Consider the following 22,732-nt stretch of genomic DNA (forward strand, 5'->3'; position numbering starts at 1 on the left):
ACGCTGTTCTTACAGTTTGCTAAATACTTTCTATGAGATTTTTTAAAATCTTACCATAACAATTGTTTAGGCTTATTGTGGCATTAGTAGACTGCATTATATTTATACATAAGTCCTCGCACTTTATAAATAATATTTACACAAATATCAAAAAAAAATATGAACGTAATACATATTTGTAATATTTGTGTTTTTCTTTTCTCATCTAAGGACATTATAAACGGTTTTTTCTTTTATAAATTAAATTCTTAACCTATTCATACTGTTGCGAATCAGCAACATAAATAGTTTTAAAATGTAAAAACACTAAAATTTATAATACATTTCTGTAAATAACAGAATTAATGAGAAATTTTCTTTTACTTATATAGTAAAATCTAACCCTTACTCTTTTTATTATTATTATTATTGATGTAAATTACTTATTTCGACACTAGGCCACCACAAGTCCTTAGTATCATTAACCTATGATGGATATGACACTATATCAAAGCTAATTGTATATATTCTGTATATAATGCACTAACCGTAGTTCTTACTGCCTAGGATATAATCATTAAATATTAATTAAATTCATGTTCATCATATTTTAAGCACATACGAGAATTTTAGACTAGATCAATTACATTTATTTAATAATTAATTATCTTAAATTTATAACAAAAATCTTCTCCTCAACTTGACTTGACTTATAATTACAACCTGAAAGAAAAAAACAAGTTTCTTGCGAATAAATTTAGTTATTCAGAGAACAACATGCAAGTATTAAACCGTGAATCACATATTTTGGATTTACCCAGAACAAAATTGCAATTTTATAAAAAAAATATATATATATTAAATCATTCGAAGTGCTCTTACATTGCGATAGATAGTTAACATGTTCAATTTAAGTTCAAGCATTTACCAATCATTTTAATGATTTGTTTTTATATTATTTTAAGGTCACTACCTCAATATGTGATTACTTAATTGCTACCGTAATTAAAATGCACTTAAACTATATATATATATTTTTAAACCTATAAAATAACGCGTTCTTCCGAAAACGTATGCAAAAATCAACAGTCGTTGCTAAAATTTCGAAATTCCAAGTTCCGTATAGATTTCAATTCGTTTGTTTATCCGCACTCGCGGTACCAATGCTAAGCTTATAAAAAAAAACAATTATGTAGCCAATGTGATGGCGCATTCATCGAATCTTAGTTTGTCGCTACTAGTAATAAGCGGCAAATAATTTAATGTTTTAAAATTATTGATCTTTTTTAAACCTCCGTTGCTCCGTAGCTTCAATTAATATAAAATAATAATTGAAGGTATGTTTCGGATTAAACTTTAACGGTTACTCGATTTTCCAAGGCACGCCTATAAAACCCGCTTCAATGGGAACCGCGGTAGCAATGGTAATGGAAAAATTGATGTTTGACCACATCTGTGGTCATAAATTCTTAATTCAATTGTAGCTTTTTACAAAATTTTGAAGTTGAATTATTAAGTAAATATTAACAAATAATGAACATTCTGAAAATCTTCTTTTTCATAGTTGCGACGCAGCCACCTAGTGGATGCGACTGACACTTTACTTGGTTCGTCTCGCTCGTCGCTTTTGTCAGTCATATGCTGTAGAACATCGCTAAACTGGTTGCCTAAGATTATATTTATCAATAAGGTTAAAATTCAGGCCCAATTGAAATTACAATAAAAATGGTAAGTATAAAAAGAATGTAGTTTAATTATGGTTTGAAAGAATATATATAGTTATAATATACTCAAATATATAATTAAAATTTGCATTATTTCTAAACACTTGTAGAATATTAATGCATTCTGGTTAAACATTAATTGCAATATTTTCAAACTATTTATTATATACGAAATATTATTTAAACAGATTTTGTATATTAATTAACTCCCTAGCTGATTCTGTGGTTTCAACAAGAACCTTTAAATATTTAGCATCCATATTAATAATGCTTGGTACTGTTTGCTCTTGAAATCCTATAATTGTGTTAATATTTTGGATATACTAAAAAATACATATAAAATATATAGAACAAATAATATAACATAACATCAAACCTCTTTAATTGATTCCATTATTTTCTTGGCATGATATAATTTTAAATCGAAATGTTCATCACACATTTCTCTGGATACCTTTGTCTTATCAAAGATATAGAGATTATCCACCACTTCGTAAAATTTGTGCAATGTAAATTGCAACGATAACGTTGAATTACAAAAGGATTCAGTTACTGGTATTACATCGCATATAACATCTTCTGTTATTAATTCATCAATCTCCAACATGTTTATTTTATCTTCTAACTGATTCATTTTCAAATTCCTTTCGTTTTGCGTTATACCTATGAAAGGTCCATTATCATAAAAAAGATTTATGTCCATATTTACACAATCCTCCAGTTCTTCCATTTTAACAAAAGTAGCATGATTCTTATTTTTACTGATTTCTTGTCCATATGCCTCAACTTTTAAATAATCCAAAATCCTTAGAAAAATGGTAAACTAAAATGTGTTGCTCTTGATTAATAGGTTATTGTTATACATAGTATACACACTTGATCAGCAATATTTAAAGATAAATCACCATTAACAAATTTATCCTTTTGTGAATGAAGACATAAACCTAAGTCACTCAGAGTGTCTCCCAATATGGAATGCAATTTCTTTTCATCTGCTGGTAATATGAAGCCACCAACTTTGTCCAAAAACCATTTTAAGAATGAAGTTCTTCTTTTTGCATTAAACACTTCAGCAACATCTTCATCATCCATTAATTGAATATTAGGATAACCCAAAACAAGTAAATCTTCTTTTATTTTTGATAGAGCCATGGCTAGAATGAAAACACATGTTTATTTTAATGATAAATTAGTCGGCGTTAGGCGGTATTTTGTTAACCAATTAAGATGTATAAGAAATAAATTTAAGATAAATAGTATATGCAACCAGGCAAATTTTGTAGACATATCATTAATTACAAATAAATGCCATTACTTACGGTACGAGTGTAAATAATCAATTATAATAGTGTATAGATTCAAGCGAGAACTGCCTTACATTCCTTAATAAGCAATAAACTAAACCGACTAAACCTTACTAAACTGGGGATTATGTTATGGCCATGTTAGAATCATTGTAAAGCATGCGCAGAAGAAAGCATGAGCAGATAGTGTTGATAGAAAAATGGCCGATGTTGTGTTGTTCGTTTGTAAGATTAACTTATAGAGTTTATGCAAACCGATTTCTCCAGTGACTATGGATTTCGTTAAGTTACTTAATTGGAAATAATCAGATGAATATTCAGTTAATTATTCTGCACTACTAGGTGGGAAAATATTGCGAAGGTAGGTTTGGCGTGTTTCTATAGCGAATGCAGATTTAATAACATTACTCGTTACGTATACTCACTTTTTTTTTATAAATCGCTTATGAAAATTAATGTTTGCTGTTGAATTAGTGTTTCATACGTGTACATATTATTCGATACATGAATACATTTCGTATTGATGTGAACTGCAAAGAAAGCGTCATGAAATGAAACCGAATAAAACCGGCTCAGTTAAATAGCCCACGCCAACTACGACGCATCAACGTCGTTTTATTTGTTTACTTTATATACATTTGTCCATATTCTGCTTCAACTATAAATATACCAAATATAATATATTTAAATGTACTGGACACATTTAAGTTTTATTATATTTATCAATAATTATATCATTTTATGTTTCCTGTGTATTTCATCATTTTATGCAACCAAATATTCAGTATGTTCAAGTTGAATTGTAAATATTTCATGATTACAGCATATTATGGCTAGTCCATCACCGCAAAGCAGCCCAATGCCTCCACCACAGGCACCAAGTCCAATGGGACCACCATCACAAAGTCCGGCACCTTGTCCATCACCACATAGTCCATATCAAGTACCATCGGGTCATCTCAATGGACCACCATCAGCAAATATTGGCCCAATGCCTCCACAAGGTCCAGGACATCATCCACAAGGTCCACCAGGTCCACACATGCAATCTCCACAGCATTCAGGAATGTCTTCTCATCAAGGGCATCCAGGAATGCCCTCATCTCATGGTCCACCAACTGGTGTACCAACACCTCCTTGCCATCCTACTGGAGTTGTTCATCAAGGTCCCTCTATACAGGGACACATGGGTGTACCACAACAGGGACATTCTGGTAAGATTCTGAATAATTTTATTAATGTCAAAGTAAATTTAGTTCTTGTATGAACATACATTTTTTTTAACATATTTTAAAGGGCTATCGATCAAAGTCTTTCCATCCTATATATTATTTTATTTTATAAAGCATTATATACAATTAATTTCATTTGATTGATAGGTCCACCAATGCAAGTTCATCAAGGACACCCCAATCAAGTAACGTCTGGCCATGTTGGGTCATCTGTACATCCTGCTGGTCAACAAGGAAATGTTGGTGGCCCTATAGGTCATTCTATTATACCACAAGGACATCCTTCCGGGGCCCAAGTACATGCAGGAGTTCCTCATGTGCATCATGCAATGCCACCACAAGGACATGCAAGTGGACATTCAGGAGGGCAACAAAGTCACTTGGCAGGGCCAACAGGTCATCCTGGTGGACCACCTGGGCATCCAGGAGGACAACCAGGACATCCAGGAGGACCGCCAGGACATCAAGGAGGACCGCCAGGACATCAAGGAGGACCGCCAGGACATCCTGGAGGACCGCCAGGGCATCAAGGACCACCTGGCCATCCAGTAGGACAGCAAGGACATCCAGGTGGTCCACCAGGGCACCCTGTAGGACAGCAAGGACATCCAGGTGGTCCACCAGGTGCATCCTGGAGGACAGCAAGGACATCCAGGTGGTCCACCAGGTCATCCTGGAGGACAGCAAGGACATCCAGGTGGTCCACCAGGCATCCTGGAGGACAGCAAGGACATCCAGGTGGTCCACCGGGGCACCCTGTAGGACAGCAAGGACATCCAGGTGGTCCACCAGTGCATCCCGGAGGACAGCAAGGACATCCAGGTGGTCCACCAGTGCATCCTGGAGGACAGCAAGGACATCCAGGTGGTCCTCAAGGACATTCTCTTGGACATCCTGGAGGACCTCAGAGTCATCATGGGGGCCCTCAAAGCCTTACGAACAGCACTCCACCAGTACATAGTCACCCTGGAGGACCACATCAACAACATCCTAGTGGTCCATCACCAGGTCAAGTGCATCCCTCTACAGGACATATGCAAGCAGGTGCACCAGGGGGGCCATCGCCTCATGGTATGCCACATAATATACAAGGTCCTTCTGGTCAACCATATGCAGGGCTTCCAATGGCACCAATTAATCATCCCTCACAAGGACAGGTAATACTTGATATGACTGATATGTCTAGAACTCATTTATATTAATATATATTTTTATTTTCAGAATCCCACTTCCTCGCCAGGACCACAAGGCCCTCCAGGTGGAATTCCACAACCAGGACCTCCAATACCTCAGGGACAAGAAAATTTGAGTGCTCTTCAGCGAGCAATAGATTCCATGGAAGAAAAGGGAATGCAAGAAGACCCTCGCTATTCACAATTATTAGCACTGCGTGCACGCACAAATGGCAGTAATTCGCTATTTAACCAGTTGCAAATGCAACAACTTAGGTAACGTCAACAAGTTTTTTAAAATACGGTTTTTTATGACTTTTCTTAACGTGTAATTATGTTGTAGGTCGCAAATTTTAGCATATAGAATGTTAGCTAGAAACCAACCATTGACTCAGCAAATGACAATGGCAGTACAGGGTAAAAGACCTGATGGTACTCCACAATTTCCAACGCCTCCTTCGAGTCCATTCCAACAAGCTGTGCAAGCTCCTCAGGTAAGTTGTATGATTTGATCATTTATATTATAAGTAGTAAATATATATATAGCTTTTATATAAAATAATAGACATAATAATTATTTATAATTCTAAAAATAATCTTTAAAATAAATTGAATATTAACATTTTAAATTATTAATAGTCATTGCTGCATGATTATATGTATATAAACTAATATTATAGTAGAAGTTGCACAAAGCCGTTTGTTTAGAATTTGTTATTATGTAGTTATATAATTTTATAAAAAGATGCAATGATTTTTAAGTAGTGTTGGAAATCGTAGAAAGCTTTTTTGTGTGCATGTTGTTTTATCGAATGAAAGACGAGTAGTTTGTAGAAATTTAGAAAAATTCTACAAGGTGAACTGGTTATTATAGAGTGGTGGGCCGCCGCCCTCCTCTGGCGAAGTGAATGAATCCTCGTCATCTGAAAGTAATACACCACAACCAACATCCCAGCAACAGCAAACTGCACCGCCACCACAACAACAACAAACACCACCACCACCACAACAACAACAAACACCACCACAGCAACTGCAGCAACAACAACAACCAGGGCCTCCACTTCCACCACAACCAATGAGACCTCCGGGAGCTCCTCCAAGTGCGACTGCTTCTCAACATATAGTAGGTCCAACTTCAATTCCACCTCAGGTAAAAACAATAATTACACTGTTTAGTATTTTACGATTTCGCACACTACTATCTGCGTCAAGCAATTAATAATATGAATATAATAAGCTATCAATCCAGGCTTTGACTTTTGCAACATTTATTTTACTAAATAATTACAACTTAAAAGTATTCTTTAATGTTATTGATGAATTGTGTTTAATATATAATTTTGTATATGTAGTCTGCACAAAAACCTTCTCTGCAACCACCTTTACCTGGGCAACCGCATGGTGTTCGTCCTGGTGGTCCTGGACAAGCAAATCAACAACAGCAGCAAGTTCAGGGTAAACAAAATCGTGTTACTACTTTATCGAAACCAGTAGGGATAGATCCATTAGTAATTCTTCAAGAACGTGAAAATCGTGTAGCATCTCGTATACAAGCCCGCATGGATCAACTTAGTAACTTACCTACAAACATGCCTGAAGATTTACGCATTCAAGCTCAGATTGAATTGAGAGCTTTGAGATGCTTAAATTTTCAACGTCAATTACGTAGCGAAATAATAGCCTGTACGCGTAAGGATACAACTTTAGAAACAGCAGTTAATGTAAAAGCATACAAACGTACCAAGCGACAGGGCCTTAGAGAAGCACGTGCTACGGAAAAACTAGAAAAACAACAAAAATTGGAAGCCGAACGAAAGCGTCGCCAGAAACATCAAGAATTTTTAGGTTCAGTTCTTCAACATGGAAAAGATTTTAAAGATTTCCACAGAAATAATCAAGCAAAGTTGGCACGATTAAATAAGGCTGTAATGAATTATCATGCAAATGCGGAACGTGAACAGAAGAAAGAACAGGAGAGAATTGAAAAAGAACGTATGAGAAGACTGATGGCTGAAGATGAAGAAGGCTATAGGAAACTTATTGATCAAAAGAAAGATAAACGCCTGGCGTTCTTACTTTCACAAACAGACGAATACATTTCCAACCTTACTGAAATGGTTAAACAGCATAAGATTGAACAAAGAAGAAAGCAACAAGAAGAAGAGAAGAGGAAAAAGGTAAACTTGAAAAAGGCATTATTTATAGACCAGAACAAGAATTTTTAATAACTATTATTTTATAGAAGAAGAAGACAAAAGTCGGTGCAGATGGCATGGAAGTGGATGATGAAGGTTCTCAGGGTTCAGATAGACCAGTCACTGTTGTAGAAACTTCTTCTGGTAAGATATTAAGTGGAGAAGATGCGCCATTGTTAAGTCAACTTCAACAGTGGCTTGAATGTCATCCTGGCTGGGAAGTTGTTGAAGATAGTGATGATGATTCAGATGATGATCCAGAAGGCTGTAAGTTTAGATTTATTAAATTTATTAATAGAATAATAAATTTATTTTCTTTGTAGCGCATAAAAAGTCTGAAAATAAAAATGATGATCCTAAAGTCAAAGATGTTCTTAAAAAGGCTAAAGTCGAGGATGACGAGTATCATAAAAATGCTAATGAGGAACAAACGTATTACAGCATAGCTCATACAGTACATGAAATAGTTACAGAACAAGCCTCAATTATGGTGAATGGCAATTTGAAAGAATATCAAATTAAGGGTCTTGAATGGCTAGTTTCTTTATACAATAACAATCTGAATGGAATTTTAGCTGACGAGATGGGTCTTGGTAAAACCATTCAAACGATTGCACTAATAACGTACTTAATGGAAAAGAAAAAAGTTAATGGACCTTTCTTGATTATTGTTCCTCTATCGACGCTTTCCAATTGGGTTTTGGAATTTGAAAAGTGGTCTCCTTCAGTGGTAGTTGTATCGTACAAAGGATCACCAGCTGGTAGAAGACAAATCCAATCTCAGATGAGAGCTACTAAATTCAACGTACTTTTAACAACATATGAATATGTAATAAAAGACAAGGGCGTTTTAGCTAAACTCCCATGGAAATATATGATTATTGACGAGGGGCATAGAATGAAAAATCATCACTGCAAGCTCACCCAAGTTTTGAATACTCATTATTTAGCGCCACACAGACTTTTGCTCACTGGAACACCATTACAAAATAAACTTCCTGAATTATGGGCACTTTTAAACTTTTTATTGCCTTCTATATTCAAAAGTTGTTCTACATTTGAACAATGGTTTAATGCACCATTTGCGACGACTGGGGAGAAAGTTGAATTAAACGAAGAAGAAACTATACTTATTATTCGTCGTCTCCACAAAGTGCTAAGACCATTTTTGCTCAGACGTCTCAAAAAGGAAGTGGAATCTCAACTTCCAGACAAAGTGGAATATATTATTAAATGCGATATGTCTGGATTACAACGTGTTCTTTATAAACATATGCAAAGTAAGGGAGTTTTACTTACAGACGGTTCAGAGAAAGGAAACAAAGGCAAAGGTGGCTCTAAAGCTCTTATGAATACTATTGTGCAACTCAGAAAATTATGTAATCATCCATTCATGTTTCAAAATATTGAAGAAAAATATTGCGATCATGTTGGAATGGCCGGTGGCGTTATTTCAGGACCTGATGTATACAGGGCCTCAGGAAAATTCGAATTGCTGGACCGCATTCTACCCAAGTTAAAAGCAACTAATCATCGTGTTTTACTTTTCTGTCAAATGACACAATTAATGACCATCATGGAAGATTACTTAAGTTGGAGAGGGTTTGGATATTTACGTTTGGATGGAACAACCAAAGCAGAAGATCGCGGAGATTTGCTTAAGAAATTCAATAGTCGTCACAGCGAATATTTCTTATTTCTGCTATCAACCCGAGCAGGAGGATTGGGTTTAAATTTACAAACTGCTGATACTGTAATTATATTTGATTCTGATTGGAACCCACACCAGGATCTTCAAGCCCAAGATCGTGCGCATCGTATTGGCCAACAAAATGAAGTACGAGTCTTGCGATTAATGACTGTAAATTCCGTAGAAGAACGAATTTTAGCAGCTGCAAGATATAAGTTAAATATGGATGAGAAAGTTATCCAAGCCGGTATGTTTGACCAAAAATCGACAGGTTCTGAAAGACAACAATTCTTGCAAAGTATTCTTCATCAAGATGGTGATGATGAAGAAGAAGAAAATGAAGTACCTGATGATGAAAATGTTAATCAAATGGTAGCACGTTCTGAAGCTGAATTTGAAATATTTCAAAAAATGGATCTCGAGAGGAGACGAGAAGAAGCGAAATTGGGATCTGCCAGGAAAGGAAGGTTATTGGAAGAAAGTGAATTGCCTGACTGGCTGGTTAAAGAAGACGATGAGGTCGAATGTTGGGCATATGAAGATCCAGAAGAGAGTATTTTAGGAAGAGGTACAAGGCAAAGAAAGGAAGTTGATTATACGGATAGCTTAACTGAAAAAGAATGGCTAAAAGCAATCGATGAAGGAGGAGATTATGATGACGAGGAAGAAGAGGAAGAAAAAATTAATAAGAAGAAAAAAGGACGTAAAAAACGAAAACGAGGTGACGATTCTGATTCTGAAGTTGGAACCAGCAGTAGCAAGAGACGTAGAGGACAGTCTGGTATTGATTCGAAGCTTAAGAAGCAAATGAGAAAATTAATGAATATTGTTTTAAAGTATACAGACAGGTATTTAAATGTGCACTAATAATGTAATATATAACTAATATAATTTTAATATTTGCAGCGATGGGAGATTATTAAGTGAACCATTTATGAAAATACCACCGAGAAAAGATTACCCAGATTATTACGACATTATCAAGAAACCTATTGATATGACAAAAATTGCCAACAGAATTGATGAGGGCAAGGTAAGATAGAATTTCATTCGTATTTATTAATATTTATTTGAATGTTTATATTTTAGTATACAGATTTTGCGGATTTAGAAAGAGATTTCATGTTACTATGCCAAAATGCACAGATATATAATGAAGAAAATTCATTAATTCATGAAGATAGTATAGTTCTTCAGTCTGTATTTACTAATGCAAAGCAACGTCTTGAAACAGATGGCGATGATGATGACGGCGAAGACGATGATAACAAATCCGATACTGATTCCACTGTAAAAATGAAGATAAAATTGAAGAATAAAAAAGGCGGTGGACGTCGTAAACGTTCCGCAAAAAAATACATTTCTGACGATGATGATGACGATGATGACTAAATATTAGAAAGTTTCATTGTGTTTTGTACATATTCCTCAGTTAATTGTAAAAGTGATCAGAAATTGGAATAAATAATCTGATCTTAATTATATATGTAATAAATCATTGGTAGTTTGATATTCTTCAGTGGATAATTATGGAATATGGATTCTTAATATATAAATATTTTAATTACATTTCATTATAACGTCGTTTAGTATAAGTAGAGAAAAAATATTCTTCATTTGTATTATTATAACTTTTCGTTTTCATTTATTAATAAAATATAAATAAACATTTGAGGCTCTTAAGTAATGTTGATTTAAAAATAAAATTAATATTTTTTAACAATAATATTGGCAAATTCTGTTGGGAATTCTTCAACAGAATTTGTACGGAATGGTTGTTCCTCTACTTCATCAAAATTAGACGTATCCTCGGCAGATGTTATCCTAGGTCTGTAAGACGGTTTAATTCTTTTCATCAAAATACCTTCCCAGTCAACAGATTTAAACCAATCGTGACATTTAACATCTTTTGCTCCATTTTTCAAAACACCATATCTGAAATTATAAACCAATATTTAATTTAATAAATCGTATTTGCCAACAACATATTTTAGAAATTGAATGTAAGTATATAATAAACTATTTCACTATCATACGAAGCTTTAATACTATTGTAGCAATTAAAGTTTGTTATGGTTTAAGTATCACCAGTAGAATTACAATAATTACTTCTCTGCTTAATATGTTAAAAGCGTTTAAGCAGTTAAATGAGTATCACACGTATTATGTATAATCCTTATATTAACATACCTCTTAGTTCTATCGACTTGAATCATATTAACCAACAAATGCTGAAGATATTTGGAGAAATGTTGTGGAAAACTAAACTTGCCACAAACAATTTTATCGTATAGTCGCATTGGATCCTTGGCATAAAATGGTGGATATCCTGCAGACATCTCATAAATTAGAATTCCCAGTGACCACCAATCCACAGATCTATTGTAACCCTGGCTCATAATGATTTCGGGTGCTAAATATTCCGGAGTACCTAATTTAATAACATATAAGAGTATAAATTATATGTACCACCAGCTGAAAGACCATGGCCAATCTCATTTTATGTATATGTTATATAGAACCAATCAATTATTATTAATATACAATGTTATACCGCAAAGTGTCCAAGTTCTCTGTTCATCAATCTTCTTACAAAACCCGAAGTCGGTAATTTTGATATATCCGTCAATATCCATCAAAATATTTTCTGGCTTCAAATCTCTATAAACAACTCCGATAAAATGAATGTACTCAAAAGCTAAAATAACCTGAGCGGCATAAAATTTTGCTAAACTTTCATCAAATTTTCTGAGTTTTCTCAAATGTCCAAACATTTCACCCCCGCTCACATAAGGCATTAATACAAAAAGATAGCAATTATCTTTGAAATAGTATTCCAGTTTTACTAGAAATTCGAAATTCATTGCATCCATTAATCGAATTTCCGAATGTACGTGATCAACTTGTTTTGTTCTAACAATATGCTTTTTATCTAACATTTTCATTGCATATGTTTTCTCACGCTGTCGGTGTTTGACCAAACATACTCTACCAAAGGCTCCTGATCCCAATGTTCTCATTATCATAAATTCAGAAATTTCTGAATTTGCAGAAAAATTTGAGGACCACCGCCCTTCAAATTCTTTTCTTGCCTTCCTTAGATACTGCTCATAGTCTTGGAAATGTTTCATTAATCTAGGATCTTGAATTCCAGCAGCCCCATACGGTGGTGGCATATTTGCAAATATATTCAAATTGAACAAATAAACGTCAAACTGACATAATATATTTATTTTATATATTTATCAATAACAGTATATTATTTAAGTTCGGTAAAATTTATTACAAGTAACAAACATTACAAACTGTTTGGTACTTCAGACATATTTAAATCTTGGTTTAGATTATTAAACATTAGATGGTTAAAGGTGTTTGAAAATTTTCTACAAAATTTATATGGAAATTCCATATTGCGCATTTAGAGAAAATTAAGTACTAAATATTTTCATTTTTTCTTGGAGGAAACTTGGCAAATTTGGCAGCTTACCAAACGGTCACTTATAAATAGACTTTACGTCCGCACATGGCCTTTATGCCAAACACAAACGCGCATTTATATATATATATATATCCGCATAAGGACGATGTACTTGAATGCGGAAATATGGTATAGCTAAGCACTTCTCGTTGTTCCGACCTTCATTTAACGAAAAGAGTTATTCATTTCCAATCGCATCTAAAATCAAAAATACTACGTATATAGATCTCCATTGCAGTGTTTACATATCCGGAAGTTATTTTTGGAGAAAAAAACAACTTTTTAAATAGTCAAACTGCAGCTTCCAATGAAAAAGTATTTTTGACTCTTTATGCTGTCTCGAAATAAAATCAGTTCCAGGAATATCAACAAAGGAAATGCAAATAATAATTTTAAATTATAGGAACATGAATAAATATTATTTTAAAATTGAATTTAACCTTATATTGTATTACTCCTTCAGGCACTAGTGACTTAAGATTTTATAATTTTTTAAATTCTTATAAATGATCCTTTTTAGGTAAAAAAAATACTAATTTAAGTTCAAACTGAAAATATATTTTTAATTATATCGTGCATCATGTTTATTATTTTAATGTCTGTACTCTGCGTACACTTTGTATGTAAACAAAGCAGATCCAGAATATAGAGTGGGGAAGAATTAATAAAAGAGAGCGTGCAGTTGCGAAATTAATACATTTGTAGTACGCGCTCAAAAGTGAAACCAAAAGTACATTGTTAGAAAAATATTTAAGCTATTTAAAAATATTTTCTAAGGAGCTCTATTTTTACTTTTGGTGAAAAACATTAAATTAATATTATTTTGTGCAAAATGCGTCCCCCATCTCAATTTGGTGAGGATATTACCAATCAGGCTAATAATGTTCCTGATCCAAGAATGGGTGCTATGATGATCTGCACAAGATTAGCCGGAAGAGCTATTATACGTGTCGTCGGGAGATGTAATGAAGCGCAACTAAACAATAATTTAGGTAAGGAAATATACTGTTTTTTTTAAATATAAATAAATAAGTATAAAGTTTTTCAACTAATTAAAAAGTAAATTCATTTTATTATTTACTAATTTCGATTAGCCTCAATTTGTACTAAAGGGCTAACGATCACTGCCAATTCATTTTTATGAAACCAGAAATTATTTTTTTTAATTATTTCAATGAATGTTTATTGTCAAACATTCTGAACTACTTATTAAAGTTTTGTAGGACCAGTGTGCCTCGAAAACATCATTAATTAAATTATTTTCATAGTCGCCTGTATCAGGAAAATCGGATACGAAGAAGTTGATTCGATCCTCAAAAAAAGACAAAAAAAAATGTGGGGGCCGATAAACCAGAAACGGTTAGAAAGAGTGCTAAAGAGATTTATATAAATAATAATTAATATAAATCTCTTTATTTAAAAAAAATCTAAATTTAAATGTGCCGCGGAAATTAAATTATAGGTTCAAGTAGTTTCACCGAAAAAAAAACTAGTAAACAAATTATCGAAGTATTATTAAATATGTACTAAAACAATCAGTGAATGATATATATTCCAGACCTGCCATATTATATGTCTTATTTTGTTTGTATTTTTCTTATATTTATTTATTTGAAATTAGAAAATACAGACTGGCACATATACGAGCTAAGTTGTAAGTTGCATATAGTTTGCATTCACATAATTTCAGAAGGTAAGTCAATAAAGTTAAATTTTGCAGACATATGTAATTATCACTTATATTTTATAGTGGCCTATAAATTAGTTTCTAAAAAAAAATCAATAATATTGTCATCTAAATTTTTTGAAATTGTATCAAATTGTGCCGACATTATGTAAATGAATATGAAGGAATACACGGCTCTGAATCATAAGAGGGAATATTTTTTTGGGGATTGCATTTCATAAGAAGTTAGTAGTTTTGCGATTAGCATCTTGAGTTGTATTGCAATAAAAAGTCACGCAATGTTTGACATTATTTAAATCCTAAAAATTTAAAATAAATTTACGAATCTAAAAATAACGCGTTCTAACTTTAGTATTAGTCAGCGGTTCATTTCATGTCGAGATCGGTAGCAATATGGCATCAGCTGTTTCACGTGTCATTTTAAGGTGTGAAGAAGCAGTAGAAAAAAAACAGTTAGGTAATACATATATTCTTCATTAAAAACTTAATAATATTATTCTTCGACATGTGCTAATAAGTAAATATAATATAGAGTGCCACTGTTTGTTGTTCTAGTGTTAGTATAATTATTGTGATCTTTAACATCGCAATTTAATTCAGTGCTTATTGTTGTCTATTATTTAAATATGATGCTCTAGAATGAATATCAATATTAATTATAATGGTATAACCAAATAAGGACGATGAGAAGATATTCTATTCTATTTTTATAATTTTTTTTTACGGATTACGTACATAAATGTAGGTTGTTATATACTTATGAACGTGCTTTGTTTACATTCTTCATAGCTACGCGTAATTAAAGTGACCCGCGAAAATTTAAAAATATAATAAATGCTTTAGTGTGCTGCCTAAGAAGTTAGACTATAGATTTAAGTGCGTCGCGGAAGTTTAATATGTTCCAATGTGTCTTAGAACACTTAGTCTTATTTTTATATTATTTCTTATATTTGTTCAATTCTTGTTACTACAGAAAAAATAACACTATATAACGAAATAATGTAATAATTAGTAAATGATTATGATGAAAAATACTAACAAATGAAGATACTTGTAATAACAATCATATTTTGTAATAAAAATAATGTTAAAGTGAGTCTTATGTTTTTATTATTTTAGATTTATCTGAATGCCAGTTAATGCAAGTTCCTGATGCAGTTTACCACCTAATGAGAAATACAGAGCTGAAGTCATGTGACTTAAGTGGCAATGATATTACGAAAATTACACCAAAGTTTGCACTGAAATTTAGTCTTATTACCGATCTGAACTTGTCTCACAATCAGATATCCAAACTACCAGATGAGATTGTAGATTTGAAAAATCTTATAAACCTCGACATCTCTTATAATACCTTCATTTCTCTTCCAAATGCTATATTTAAGATTCCAAATCTACAAAATCTCAAAGCTGGTCATAATCATATAATAGGTGAAGTATGATTATAATTAATTTATATACATATTTATAGCTCTCTTTTTTTTTTATAGAAGTGGAGGTTGACGATATAAAGGAGGCACCGTCATTGCAGATATTAGATATTACAAATAACCCAATCGCACCAAAATGCCATGATTGTTTATCGTCGATCTCAACTATTAACGTTTTACTTACCCCAAAAGAAAAGGAAGACTGGGAAGACTTAACAATATAAAAAGGTTTAATCGAGTTACAGAAATGTACACTGCCAAAAGGAATTATATTAACAAATAAATAATTATTTTTTTGTGATTCATTTTAAGAAACATGTTTATTTATAATAAATAATAAAGCTAATATTTCCAATATATATTTCTTGTCCTTAAATTTCAATTCTGTATTTTGGATAATAAAACATTATAATTTAAGTCACTTTTAAAACTATACAAATTGACATAATAATGTACACTAATAAACTTTAAAAATGGTTTAATGTTAATTTAAGAAATTATGATAAGTCATGTTTTATACAGTCAATGATTTAAAAATATAAACATTTTAGCCTAATTAATTTACAAAATATATCAATCCTGACGAAAGTATTGGAGCAGCTTAAAGCAGTCAACTCCTCGATTTTGACGCCGTAGCTATTATTTAAAGTCAGAGGGAACCCTTTATGATTGAGTCTATCTGAATATGTCCATAAGTTTGAATGGTTCTTCCCCCTACAGCATCCCAACATTTTTTTATTAAGTAACCGCAATGTCAATTTTACGTGTTACGTCTCTCTTTCAACTTTTTTTGTAAAACAATGGGGGTGCCGAAATCAAAATACAATTGAAGGTCGCACGTAAAAAAAAATGGAATTATGACATAGCATTTAAAAATTGAATGAAGGGAAGGCGCCAGAGATATATTTGCTTTCAAGGAAGGGCACTAAACGCTGTTTTGAAGAAATTATATTTAAGCCTTTGTATTCGTACGTCTCGCTGAAGTGGGGGATTTCAGAAAAGAGACAAAATGAAGAGTTAAACCATCAACATCAGATCTAAAAAGTCGACTTAAAGACTTACCTTTCCTCATGTTACAATTTTTTTAAGAAGTACGACACCATACGACATATTAAAAGATTATAAAACATAATTGACTTTTTCTTATTTGACTTTTGTATTCTATTGTATTGCCTATTGCATAGAGTTGCCTATCTATATTATATTGTCAATTTTGACTGTCAATTCAGTATAACCCTAAAATCTATGAAGGATAATTTGAACCAGAAGCAATTTATTTATTTAAAGTAAAATTTAATGATTCATTTCAATTTGTTCTAATTAGGAAGATGGCTATGGGTTTTCGTCAGTTTGGTATCAGTTTTATTAATCTAAGCACATTTTCATTAAAGCACCAGCATGTTATAAGAAACATCTGTAGCCCCAAATGCTATTCACTGCCAATTAAGATAAATCAGGTTAGTAATTATTTTGTAGGTATCAAATAATTATGTAATATATATATATATATATATATATACATACATGAATATAAATATATATTTATTTAATTTTCAGTTCTCATGTTCACAATATAGCCAATATACATTAGCTAATGAATTTAAAGTGGGAAACATAGACGTAGACAATCATATCAATACAAATGATGATAACTTTGTGCTGAGAGTAGTAGACATTAAAAAACAAGAGATTGTACATAGAGGTTCACAGCCAAATTTACCAAATGAAAAACCATCTGATGGACAGTTAGAAATGGTATATAGAACTTTAAGTGAAAGTCTACCCAAGTTATTTGTTCAACCATTGGATTATAGTATTTATCATCAAGATATTATTTTTGAGAATAACATTAGAGGGACTCAAACTGTGTATGTACCAAACATATTTAAATATTGTAATTAATTACATTTATTTTTTTAAGTGGTATATTTCCTTATGTTAAACAAATGTCTTTATTAAGAGTACTGGGGCACCTCAAATATGCTTATGTCAAATTAGAAATTATAAAAATTACCAAAAACCCTGAGGACTCCTCTATCAAAGTACGGTGGAGGATTCGTGGAGTGTCAGGTTTGAAAGTGATGATTCTGTTTTGGAAGTATAAACTATGGAACTATAAGGGAATATTTGATAAATCTGAGAAGTGAAGTTAATAATATAGATCTAAAATGTATTATATTAATTAATTGCATGTTACAGTTGGTATGATGGTTTTTCATCATTTTATGTAAATGGAGATGGACAGATCGTGAAACATGTTGCTGACAAGGTAAAATAATGGTTAATTGTGTATATCAATAATAATGAGTATTATTTTGTAGATGATGCCAGATTCAGATTCTATAGATCAATCTGTAAAAGCACCAATTGATTCAGCAAAATTAGCTTTAATTGTTGGAGTATTACCAAGATTTTCAGATTTGTTATATGTTAGATTATGATTGAATAAATGAAATTAGGATTTATAATAATACAATAATAAATGCTTGCATTTTAAGTTGTATTTATTTAAGTAAATTATTTTTAGTATCATTTATTTTAAAATATTTTTACTAATTTACTACATACATACTTTTACTACATACAATTTTATTGTTATTGGTTCCAAAAAATTGCATTGAGTCCTGTGGAAACGAAACGCCTTATGGTCATATTAATATGTACTATATATATATATATTTAATTATAAAAATACATTTAGAAAGACCGTCTATTGAAAGCCCGACGTTCGAAATCACGTGTCTTTTATTATTATAATTTCTACAATAACATTTTTAAATTATTCTATATTTTAATAGGAACGACGGATACTGAAAAAATATTTTTAAGACCTTGGTCGATGACTCATTTGCCCGATTATTAATTGTTGTTACTTATTCTTAATAAGAATAAATAATATTAATTATTATTGTATTTTTTTTGTTGACTTATTCATTATAAAACTTAAGAATAAGAAATATTCTATAATAAAATTAGTTTATGTTATTAACAATAAATAACCACAATTAATAATCTTATTAAGTTTTAGATTGTCGGGATTTCGATACACTCGGGATTTCGATAGACGGGATTTCGGTTGTCGGGCTTGCGATTTCCACCGATAATTAATACCTACTTTGTATAGTTGTGGATGGTAAATGCAAGATCAAGTTTGTAGTTCTATTAGTAATAAATAAAACTAAACATCTTTTAAAAAAATCTCCACTCCCTTCAATTAGCTTGTGTTAAGCACAATTTCGGCAGCTACTGCCCAGTGATCATATGTAGATGTATATTACAACAAGGGGCTAAAACACACAAAGACAATGTTCAAACCGGGACTCTGCATTTCAGTACAATTGGACCAAATTGGACACGGCTTACAAGTTCCTTCGGTATTAATTAAACGTACTGTGGGGGGTTCACGGGATACGGCAAAATTGTAATCTTTTTTTTTACGATAAATCAGTTGGTATAAGCTTTGTACATATGCCTTGAGAGAGAAGAAGATTTTTCATCCGAAATCGGTTGAATTCGGAACCAATCGGTTCCGGGTACTGTTTCAAATGTTTACTTTTCTATAATAAAACTTTTTATGAATATTAAAATCTTTTGTCTGTTTTCGCCATTTCTATTTCGCCGTTGTGATGAAAAAAGCAAGTAAGGAAAATGTCTACAATTATTCTTTATATATATATATATTTATGTGTGTCTAAGTACAATTAAGGCGATGGCCTTTGAATGGATTGTTATGATTTTGTATATTTGTTGGTAGTAGTTGGCTTGAGTATTGTTTAAATTGACTGGATTAACGACGATGATTTTTATTTATAAGTCATTTTGATTTGATACTGGTTTATTGATTTAGTTTTCAGATTTATTTATTTGGAATTTTGATATTTTGTTTTGTTTATGAGATATTTTGGATTGTTTTTGATTTCTTGGATGTTGCGATGTTTCAGATTTTATTTAGATATTCATAAGCTGATGATATTTGACTGATTTGTGATGATTTTATTGATTTTTTATTTATTTGAATTTGTTGTTGGTTTTTGAAATTGATATGATGATTATCTGCTTATTGTATTTGCTTAACTGATTCAGGTGATGGTGAATCTAATGCTGATGATGTTTGCAATCGAAAGGGTGTTTTGCCGCAGAAATTTTACCAAGGGGATAGAGAATTTGAATCGTCCCGAGAGCGTGACGAATGTCAGGATGGCCGTGTTGGGAATATACAAACTACGGACCACGGTTATGCCGAACCACCAATAGAGGGCGCTGTCAGGAATATGCGGAACCGTCAACAGAGGGCGCTCAAGGAAGCGGCACTGCCAACTACAGAAATCACATCGTCAATTGAAAGTACCGAAACTATTGAAGAAGCTTAAAGCAGATCCAAGCGACAGATGGACAGATGTGGCTCGCCTACCGAGGATGTATATCCAAAAATTCCAAGACGGCCAGATACACGTTACGATTCCCAGATGCCATCAAAAGAGGGATAGAGGTAGGCAATGGGGCTTTGAGTACTACGAGAGTAATAATTAATTCCACACTGATGGCTTAGTTGTTGGGGCACTCGAAGAAACAATGGTTCACCGTTCCTAAACTACCACAGGCACACATATTCAAATCGGTCCAGCCCATCCTGTGGAGATGAGCCGGAGCGAGACAGTGCCCCGACCTGAGTCTGGTGAGAATCGAAATGTCGGTTTTTCTCGAGAATTTTAGCTCATGGAACCAAGTTTTGTACTTGACTGTTGGAAAGTTGTTGTAATAGGTCTTACCCTTCTGTGATTCCCTGATCTCATGCCAAGTCTGCCACTGGTTAGTCTCCTTAAGGTCTGGGAACGTGTCTGAATAGTGGATCCGTATATCGATTCTCTGGGTACCTCTAATTCCTTTATGTGAGGGGATCTAGTAGAATTTAATGTGTCCCCTCCTCCCACAAATCCCTACAACAAGCTCTAACCCATAACACAAGAAAGTTAGTTTTCATGGCGTACGTACACTTTGAGAGGAGCTTCAGCGAACAGGCCGAGTCCGTCCACAACTTCCCTCCCACTGGTGGTGACGGACGAAGCAGCAAGCACTATAAATTACAAATAGTTCAGCCGTAAGTATGGAAGCCTGATCCGGTAGACGACCACTCTCCGAAGCGTCTGCTGATGAGATGAAGACCCCAAAGTCGCTGAGTCAGGTCTAACTGATCTGTCCGTATAAATCTGAGCATGCTTAGGGAAATGATCGACAGCAAAGTTGTATAGAGCCCGGTTAATTGGGACTGTCGGCTGTGTAGTATCTTCTTTGAACTTGAAGGTTGGAACTGTGAACATAGGTACCGAAAGGACGTCTGGTAGGATTCCTGGAGCGATGATCATGGATACGGCTTCGGAACCCAACCACTCCTGCACCAGCAGCGGGGTTCCTCTGGTTATCCAGAAGGGTGAAGACCGGAAGGCCTCGGCGTCGAATGGCTTGGAGGACACAAGTTGGACCCATGGCTCTACATTTCACCAGGTATTGCGCGGTCAGACTAATCTTTCTTAACCGAAGAGGAGGCATACCCATCTCAGAGTGCAGTACGTTGATTGGTGTTGACTTGAGGGCCCCCAGGCAGATCCGGAGCGCCTGATTTTGAATCCTGTCCAGAGCCGCCATAGCCTCCTTAATGTTTTTTTTGCTTGAGATATTCAGGACATCTCCGTCAGCGAGTCGAACGTTGTGTTCGTTGGAGAAGTGGGGAACCCGCAATGAGCACAAGTGGGAAAGTTTGACCGGGCACTCAACCAACGAGAACGCCTCTGCACAAGAGAGGTAACGAATTTCCCTACACTTACAAATTTTCTTTGTATGCCCAAAACGCAGACATCTAATACATTTAATTACCTTGGGGTAATAAACCTGGAGGTGCGTAGATTGTACCAGATATTGACAGATGTTGGGGGATATTCCCCATAAAAGTTATCAATATAGCATTAGTTAGGGATATGCTGTAATACCATGCTCGTCCGTGGATTTACGGTTTATTTTTTCCACTTTTAGTACTTTTCTTCCATCAATGCATTTTAAGGATTTCCCTTTCGCTGATTCCCTTGTCTATATCTCTCACTATGCCCTTACTACTTATTAGGTGGAAAGGGATGAATCCACTAAGTTTCTTCCTAGCGAGGAAATCTGCTTGGAGGAATCCGACATCTTTCTCTCTTTGACAATAACTGGAAGGGCTTTCCGTATTTCGTCGTTTATTATTATTTTTCCATGAAGGGTAGAATCTCTGTTAGCCTCTAAGTTGAGGTCTAACAGATTTATTACCACTTACTTGCAATCAATTGGGGAGATTGAGGTTAAGGCTGTACTGCACTCGACGACTGTAAGCGATGTCAAGTTAAACACCAATTACATTAAATTTATTATATATGTCATGGTACCCCCACAACCAACTAGTTTGACAGACACCGCCCTGGAATAAGTTAATGAACTTAGAAAGCGACTAAATAAGGCATATGACGCAGCTAATTGTATTAGTTCCTGTAATTTGTACGAAGAAGATCCGTTCAAGAAATCATATATAATATTAATTGGTGATCAAAAATAATTTTAAAAATGAACGCGGCGAGCGATTTGGATAAAACTTATTATAGGCATTTTAGAGAGCGCTGCTAATATTATGAAGCTGTTAGAATTTTAAAATCGAACTCCGTTCAAGAAATTATTTTTATTTTTTGAACGAGTCGAGCGATGTGAATTGTTAGCAAAAAATAATTTATTTTTTGAACGTGTCCAGCGATTTGGATGAAACTTATCACACAAATTTTAGAGAGAGCTGCTAATATTATACAGCTGTTAGAATTTT

The 22,732-nt window shown here is 33.5% G+C and overlaps 4 protein-coding genes across 8 annotated transcripts; 3 read left to right on the forward strand and 1 right to left on the reverse strand.

The window, feature by feature from the left end:
- Positions 1-1,864: 1,864 nt before the first annotated feature.
- Positions 1,865-3,726, reverse strand: LOC108568124. 2 transcript variants are annotated; one of them, XM_017929056.1, is made up of 4 exons: positions 3,433-3,726; positions 2,580-2,857; positions 2,080-2,526; positions 1,865-2,026 (listed from the first exon to the last, which is right to left on the reverse strand). In XM_017929056.1, exons 2-4 carry the CDS (start codon positions 2,853-2,855, stop codon positions 1,880-1,882), a joined length of 870 nt encoding a protein of 289 aa, XP_017784545.1. In that variant the 5' UTR covers positions 2,856-2,857; positions 3,433-3,726; the 3' UTR covers positions 1,865-1,879. The 2 variants fall into 2 exon arrangements, with proteins under 2 accessions (XP_017784545.1, XP_017784544.1); XM_017929055.1 differs by lacking the exon at positions 3,433-3,726 and adding an exon at positions 3,023-3,134.
- LOC108568123 (ATP-dependent helicase brm) lies at positions 3,183-10,883 on the forward strand. 3 transcript variants are annotated; one of them, XM_017929052.1, is made up of 11 exons: positions 3,184-3,368; positions 3,831-4,221; positions 4,387-5,396; positions 5,461-5,687; positions 5,755-5,905; positions 6,286-6,564; positions 6,767-7,606; positions 7,657-7,876; positions 7,933-10,147; positions 10,206-10,332; positions 10,389-10,882. In XM_017929052.1, exons 2-11 carry the CDS (start codon positions 3,837-3,839, stop codon positions 10,689-10,691), a joined length of 5,757 nt encoding a protein of 1,918 aa, XP_017784541.1. In that variant the 5' UTR covers positions 3,184-3,368; positions 3,831-3,836; the 3' UTR covers positions 10,692-10,882. The 3 variants fall into 3 exon arrangements, with proteins under 3 accessions (XP_017784543.1, XP_017784541.1, XP_017784542.1); XM_017929053.1 differs by having other exon boundaries at positions 6,767-7,591; XM_017929054.1 differs by lacking the exon at positions 6,286-6,564 and having other exon boundaries at positions 3,183-3,368; positions 10,389-10,883.
- Positions 10,884-13,467: 2,584 nt separating this feature from the next.
- LOC108568126 (leucine-rich repeat-containing protein 20) lies at positions 13,468-16,178 on the forward strand. Of its 2 annotated transcripts, none has more exons than XM_017929058.1 (3): positions 13,468-13,769; positions 15,584-15,895; positions 15,955-16,178. In XM_017929058.1, exons 1-3 carry the CDS (start codon positions 13,610-13,612, stop codon positions 16,116-16,118), a joined length of 636 nt encoding a protein of 211 aa, XP_017784547.1. In that variant the 5' UTR covers positions 13,468-13,609; the 3' UTR covers positions 16,119-16,178. The 2 variants fall into 2 exon arrangements, with proteins under 2 accessions (XP_017784547.1, XP_017784548.1); XM_017929059.1 differs by lacking the exon at positions 13,468-13,769 and adding an exon at positions 14,815-14,921.
- A 911-nt stretch (positions 16,179-17,089) lies between these two features.
- LOC108568125 (uncharacterized protein C6orf136 homolog) lies at positions 17,090-18,371 on the forward strand. The gene is made up of 5 exons (XM_017929057.1): positions 17,090-17,351; positions 17,452-17,762; positions 17,816-18,037; positions 18,094-18,163; positions 18,216-18,371. Exons 1-5 carry the CDS (start codon positions 17,223-17,225, stop codon positions 18,333-18,335), a joined length of 852 nt encoding a protein of 283 aa, XP_017784546.1. The 5' UTR covers positions 17,090-17,222; the 3' UTR covers positions 18,336-18,371.
- Positions 18,372-22,732: the final 4,361 nt, after the last annotated feature.

This window comes from Nicrophorus vespilloides, unplaced genomic scaffold (assembly GCF_001412225.1).
Source record: "Nicrophorus vespilloides isolate i.1.1-1 unplaced genomic scaffold, Nicve_v1.0, whole genome shotgun sequence".
NCBI lineage: Eukaryota > Metazoa > Arthropoda > Insecta > Coleoptera > Silphidae > Nicrophorus > Nicrophorus vespilloides.

Excerpts from the sequence above, each read along its gene's own strand:
- LOC108568124 (XM_017929056.1), bottom strand. The coding sequence starts at position 2,855 with ATGGCTCTATCAAAAATAAAAGAAGATTTACTTGTTTTGGGTTATCCT. Across the intron at positions 2,527-2,579 it reads CTTTAAATATTGCTGATCAA|TTTACCATTTTTCTAAGGAT; the intron begins GTGTGTATACTA and ends AACACATTTTAG. Across the intron at positions 2,027-2,079 it reads TAATGGAATCAATTAAAGAG|TATATCCAAAATATTAACAC; the intron begins GTTTGATGTTAT and ends TGTATTTTTTAG.
- LOC108568123 (XM_017929052.1), top strand. The coding sequence starts at position 3,837 with ATGGCTAGTCCATCACCGCAAAGCAGCCCAATGCCTCCACCACAGGCA. Across the intron at positions 4,222-4,386 it reads ACCACAACAGGGACATTCTG|GTCCACCAATGCAAGTTCAT; the intron begins GTAAGATTCTGA and ends TTTGATTGATAG. Across the intron at positions 7,877-7,932 it reads AGATGATGATCCAGAAGGCT|CGCATAAAAAGTCTGAAAAT; the intron begins GTAAGTTTAGAT and ends TTTTCTTTGTAG.
- LOC108568126 (XM_017929058.1), top strand. The coding sequence starts at position 13,610 with ATGCGTCCCCCATCTCAATTTGGTGAGGATATTACCAATCAGGCTAAT. Across the intron at positions 13,770-15,583 it reads GCAACTAAACAATAATTTAG|ATTTATCTGAATGCCAGTTA; the intron begins GTAAGGAAATAT and ends TTATTATTTTAG. Across the intron at positions 15,896-15,954 it reads TGGTCATAATCATATAATAG|AAGTGGAGGTTGACGATATA; the intron begins GTGAAGTATGAT and ends TTTTTTTTATAG.
- LOC108568125 (XM_017929057.1), top strand. The coding sequence starts at position 17,223 with ATGGCTATGGGTTTTCGTCAGTTTGGTATCAGTTTTATTAATCTAAGC. Across the intron at positions 17,763-17,815 it reads ATTAGAGGGACTCAAACTGT|TGGTATATTTCCTTATGTTA; the intron begins GTATGTACCAAA and ends TATTTTTTTAAG. Across the intron at positions 18,164-18,215 it reads TGAAACATGTTGCTGACAAG|ATGATGCCAGATTCAGATTC; the intron begins GTAAAATAATGG and ends ATTATTTTGTAG.